Here is a 5,840-nt window from a genome sequence, read left to right as displayed (position 1 = left end):
GCAGCTAGCTTCCAACCAGTTTGGCCCACACCTACTCCAACAAACAAACACACACACACACACACACACACACACACACACACACACACCTGCTTTAACTTCCCACCGAAAATGCATAAGCAGAAAAATAAACGTCAAAGAAAACATTTTTAGTACTTGTACGATGACAAAAAAAAACAAAAAATAAATAAAATCACGATTCTTATGCAGGTTTTCGGCACAACTAGTTTTGTTGGATTTTAATTGATTCGGCGCATGAGAAAAAGCCAGCGCTGTACAAAATGCACTTGAGATCCAGATGAACTTATGTGGCGTTAGATATCAAAAAGAACAACGACAACAACAACATGAGCTAAAAGTCAGCATCGATGCTCATATACACGCACGCCACATACATGAATATGTATATGTATTGATAGGCTTAAATGTGTACGCCATTATAATTAGAACTCCTAAGGCGATATTTACATGCACTTACATATTTACATGTTACACTTGAATTTGCATCTGAATGCGTTAGCGTGTGTGTATGTGTGTGTATGTGTGTATATTTGTGTAATTTTAAACATATTTGCTGTGTGAGGCAGAAAGTCAGCAAAGAATGCTGCTGGCCTCTCTTTTGTGCGGCGCTGCGACTGCGGCTGCGGCAGCCGCTGCTGCCGGTTTCTTCTGAGTGACACACTTTTTTTGGAAAGAACTGCCAGAGCCATTGGCTGGGCCAGAAGTAGGTGAGCAGTCAACGCCAGCGTCTGTGCCTGTGCAGATATATGTATATGTGTGTATGTATATGCGTATACAAATATGCGTGTATATGTATGTGCGTTATCCATTCAACGCTTCGTTGCATTGAAATTTCTTTTTCGCTTTCTTTTCGAACTCTTCAAAGTGCCAGCATTTACTCTCCCTATTACTCTCTCGTGCTCTCTTTTTCTCTCTGGGTCTCTCTTCGTCTATTTACTCACTCTATCTTTAAAAAAATGTATATCTCTCTTTTTTCATTCTGTCTTTCTTTCTTTCCTTGTCCTTTAACCAGTTAGACGTTCTCTCGGTCCCACTCTATCCGCTCTTGCATTCTTGCTGCCACCGCTGCCACCCACCCACTGGAACCGACCCGCCGTCTCTATATTTGTGAATGTGAATGTGTATGTGACTGTGTGTGTGTGTGTGTGTGTGCGTTTGTAAGTATATGGGTCAACTTGGAGTTCTTGGAGAAAACTGGTAGTTCCACTCTGTGGCTTGTGAATGGAGGAAAGTGATATGGCCACATGATCGAAAGCGAATGCGCTGCTGCCAGCGTCGCAGTCGCTGTTGGCTTTGGCGTTGGCATCGGCGTCGCTGTCACCGCAGCGATTGTTGTTTATGTCATTTGAAATGCGCCTTGTGTCCAAATCATAGAATTCTTGCTTGCTGGAAATGAGGTCAGGTTCAACATTGGTGTGGTGGCATTTCCGTTTAAGGGCCCGACTGCACTACCCTGCGTATGCGCACTCAACAAGTGCATGCAATGTGCAAGCTGCAGCTGTCCAAACAAGAGCAACAACAACAAAACCAACACGGCCTTACCGCAGGGCAGACAGGGCAATTCAAGCCGTGCACTTGTTTACCTATTTGCATTCCAATTATGTAAACTAAACGACACGGCCGCATAGACAAAAGTTTTTTCTTCGAAAACATTTTTACAATATTGTGACTGCTTCTGCTGGAGCGGCTGCTGTCGCTGTCTCTGCCGCTGCCAAAAGGTGAATGAAACCTGATGAATGCCAGCAAAAAAAAAAAAAAAATAAAAATAAAAGCAACAGCTATGTATGAATATGAAAGGCAACAGGTGAGACGCTGCAGCGCTTACTGATTTTCACCTGATACAAACTCATGCGCGTGCACTTATAGTTTACTGTGGTATTGCCGTAATTGTTGCTTTTGTTGTCTGTAACGTGCGCTTGGAATTCGCAAAATGTTATAAACAAAATTGAATAAAAAGCAAAAATACAACACAATTTTCTGCCGCTCTTAAAAGCAACGAAGACCACAACGTCGACGACGAAAAGATTACACAAGCTCAGCGTCGACGCAGGCATCACAAATTACATGCTAAACTGGAGGGGGCAGCGAATGGGCATCAACGGGAATCGGCCATTAGAAACTACGCTGCAATCAAGAAAGCTCTCGCGCTCAGCTCACGGCTAAAGCTTAACAAGCCGCTGCCATCGTCGCCGTCGTCGTCGTCGTCGTTGTGAACGCCAACGTCATCATCGCTGCAGCAGCATCCCAATCCGCGATCTCCAACGTCGCACAGTGCATCAATTATTTGATTCTACGTCAAAATAAAAAACCCATTGCCCAGTCTCCGGCAAAGTTTAATATTTTAATTAAACTTTCTTGATTATTTTCTTTTTCCATACGCTTTTTTATTTTTTTGTAAGCTACCTTTAGCGAATATAAAAAGGTTGTCGACGTCTATTTGTATAAAAAAACAAACGAAAAAAAACACACAATAATTGTTATTTGCACAAGTTCAGCGACATTTGGTTGCTTTCATATATTTATTATTTTATTTGTTATTATTTACAATAGAAAAAGCAATGGATAATTTCTGCGATATATATGTATTTAATATTATAAAAAAGCCACAAATTGGAGATGAGTAATGCTAGTAAAGTTTTCTTACTTTTACTTTGTCATTTATTTCATCCTGAAATTCGCAGAAATATAATTATTAGCGATTTGCGTGGATGTTGACCAATGTAGATGGACTGCAAAGTGTAGAGAAATTTATCATTTCACTGCGCCCACCATCAGCAGCAGCAGCAGCAGCAGCAGCAGCAGCAGCAGCAGCAGCAGCAGCAGCAGCAATAGCAGCAACAACAACAGCAGCGATCGCAGCAGCAGCAAGTTTAGATATTTTTTTTTTCTTTTTATTTTTTTATTTTGGCACTCAGTTGGCTCCCATGTGGCTCACGCGCGCTCAGCTGACGCTTGGGTTGACGCTCGGGCTCTACTCACGCTCTCGTCCGCTCTCTTTGATACTCAACGCTCATCGTCATCGTCGTCGTCGTCGACGCCGCAGACAGCGCCGCTGTCGTCGCAGCTGTGGCTGTGTCTCTGGCTGGCTGGCTGGCTGGTAACGCCACAAAAACAACACCACAGTTTTTCGAAATTAGTTCTAGTGAGTCTGTGAAAGTGTGAGCGACTATCGGACGACGACGACGACAAGGAGCTGAAACGACTTTACATTGAGTTTTGTTTCGTGCACACGCGCGTTCACCAAGCGACCCACACACAGAGAGCTGATCGACTGCTGCAAGAGTTTGACTCTGACTGGGCAAAGGCTATTTAATACAGCAAGTTCAGCTGGGGAGCTGGCAGCGAATAGGCAGAAGAAGTCTATATCCAGACATCCAGATCTTAGGTCGTCGCCAGTGATCGATCGATCAGTCGATTCTATAACTAGAACACGTGCAACATGTCGCATCAGTGCAGCTGTGGTCGCGATTTAAACAACAATTACGTGTCCTATACGAATGCCTACGCCAATGCAAACGCGGGCCTGGATCGGGACGCCAACGCAAATTCCAGCAGCAAAACCAGCGCCTCGCATCACACGCAGCTGACGGCCAAGGTAATGTTCGGTACGGTGGGCGCAATCAAGGAGCTGCGCGACAAGGAGCAACAACAGTCCCGGCATGCGGCTGCCCGCGCCGGCGATCGACGTCAATAAAGGCGGGCGGATGTGCGGGCGCTGGTGGCTGGGCGTGGCTAATGCCATGTCCGCCTGGCAGGTGGCCGGGCGTAGACTTGAGTGAATCGAGTGCTGTGCGGAAGTTTGAAAGTTGGCTGCGGCCATTCCCAAGCCAGGATATATTCAATTTGTGATTTGAATTTTGATAGCTGTCTGCCCGCCAGGGGCTCCAGCCCAGCCCAGGGGTCATGTTAGAGGCTTAAAAGTGTTTAAGGGACAATGCGATTGTTAAGCGAGTGTGCAAAACGAGGTGGAAAGAGTTACAATAAGCCAAGAATCACATTCCGTATTGTAAAAATGATTTTTATCGCGAATAAGAACGGCACAAATATCCGTATCCTCAATCTATATATCACATAGAACATCTAATGGAGTTCTACAGCACACTTAATATATTCGCTCCGTCCCACTTTATCTGCATCTGTATTTGTATCTGTCTCTGATTCTATCTTTCTCTCTCTTTATAAAACACTAAAATGTTCCTGTTTTGCAACACTTTTTTCCCTATATATTCCATGGCGTATCCAGTTGCCAGTTACAAATAGTTGAGCTGTGGGTTTTCTTTATCTAAATAATGTTTGCTCAATTTCCTAAAGTTTTTCAAGCTATTTTTGTTAAAAAGGCTTTTGGGTGTAACTCTTAAGTATATAAGAAAAAATTAAATTTTGATATAAAATTTATGTAAATTGTTTATCATATTTATACATATATAGTACTATATAGTGCAATACTTTAGCTACATATACCCTAAACACACACTCACACACCCCTACATAATGCATAATTTTAAGTTTATGTTACATTTAAACGCGACACATTTTGCAAAAATAATCCGAATTGCTGTTTGTAAATTTTGAGGCCGCGTCTGGAGATTTCCAGACCGAAGCCAGAGTCGCAGCTGTTACAAGATGCAAAGCACGTATACACGCACAGACATATTTCTACCAAGCATAATAAACCTTGTAAAATTGATATTTCGTTCATTTCATTATGAAATTTCAACGTTCCTCCCAATGAAAAATCTGAAAAAATTTGTAAGAAATACAAAACGAAAGAAAAAACCGAAAAAGATATAACAAACTAAATACCGTTTTAATTGATCATCATCCAAACGAGAAAAGCGTTAAGAAGAGCTCGGCAAGTGTCTGCATATAAACATACATATGTACATTATATTTATTATACCTAACTTTAATTTTACTATATACAAATATGTTAAACCTAAATTAACATGCAATAAATGCAAATAAAATCTCAAATTTTTAATCAACTAATTCTACGTACAGCTACTTGCGGCATTTCAAAATTCAATTAAGCTCCACAATAAGGGTAAAGGTAGAAAAGGCAACAAAACAAAAATGAAAAAAAAAAGGAAAAAACTTATCACCAACAAGTTTGGGCGCAAATACAATCGTGGGCGTTGTCATTGTCGTTGTCGTTTTCATTGTCATTGTGGCTGCTCTTAACCTTTTTTGCCTGCGTGTGAAAGTAAAAGACCAGCGAAAGACAAAAAAATACGTATATAAGAAAGCATAAATTTTGAATTACAATGCAGCAATAGAGAAGTAAAACTGAACGAAATGAAAGCGAAGTCTGAATCTGTCAAATGCAAAAGCACACGATTCTTTGTCCGACGCTGTAGTCGCTCTCACGCTGCGTCACTCTTCTAACCAAGTATGACTCGATTCTAACCTCAACGGTGTGTCGTCGATAGCCGTGTGCTCTCTCTCTCTCTCTCTCTCTCTCTCTCTCTCTCTCTCTCTCTTACATGACTGTGTGAGTGTGCTGAGCGCTGAGTGTCTATTCTTACGCTCGTAACAGTGACCCAGTCAGTCCCCAATTAGTCCCGGCCCCGCGTCTGCCTCTCGTACGTACGTCACAATCATCATCAACGCCAACCGCAGCCGTAGTCTGCAACATTCCATTTCGTTTCGGGTTGACGCCTACGTAGCCCGCTTCTTGCTTTTCGCTTCTCGCTTCGCGCATTCTCTGCGCTCGCCGTGCATCGCTTTTGTTGGATCAAAGTTTGTCGTTTGTATTGTTTAGTTCTTGTTTTTCTTTTCCCTCTTTCTTGCCGAACTGCGCACTCAGTTTAATTGAATCC

The 5,840-nt window shown here is 42.4% G+C and overlaps 1 protein-coding gene across 1 annotated transcript; it reads left to right on the top strand.

The window, feature by feature from the left end:
- The first annotated feature begins 3,122 nt into the window (after window positions 1-3,122).
- On the top strand, window positions 3,123-4,995 carry LOC6630644 (uncharacterized). The gene has a single exon (XM_002052991.4). It carries the CDS (start codon window positions 3,461-3,463, stop codon window positions 3,713-3,715), a length of 255 nt encoding a protein of 84 aa, XP_002053027.1. The 5' UTR covers window positions 3,123-3,460; the 3' UTR covers window positions 3,716-4,995.
- Window positions 4,996-5,840: the final 845 nt, after the last annotated feature.

The sequence above is a fragment of the Drosophila virilis genome, chromosome 2 (assembly GCF_030788295.1).
Source record: "Drosophila virilis strain 15010-1051.87 chromosome 2, Dvir_AGI_RSII-ME, whole genome shotgun sequence".
NCBI lineage: Eukaryota > Metazoa > Arthropoda > Insecta > Diptera > Drosophilidae > Drosophila > Drosophila virilis.
This window is presented reverse-complemented; position numbering and strand designations above follow the sequence as displayed.

Bases quoted from the DNA above. Each gene is read 5' to 3' on its own strand.
- LOC6630644 (XM_002052991.4), top strand. From the start codon at position 3,461: ATGTCGCATCAGTGCAGCTGTGGTCGCGATTTAAACAACAATTACGTG.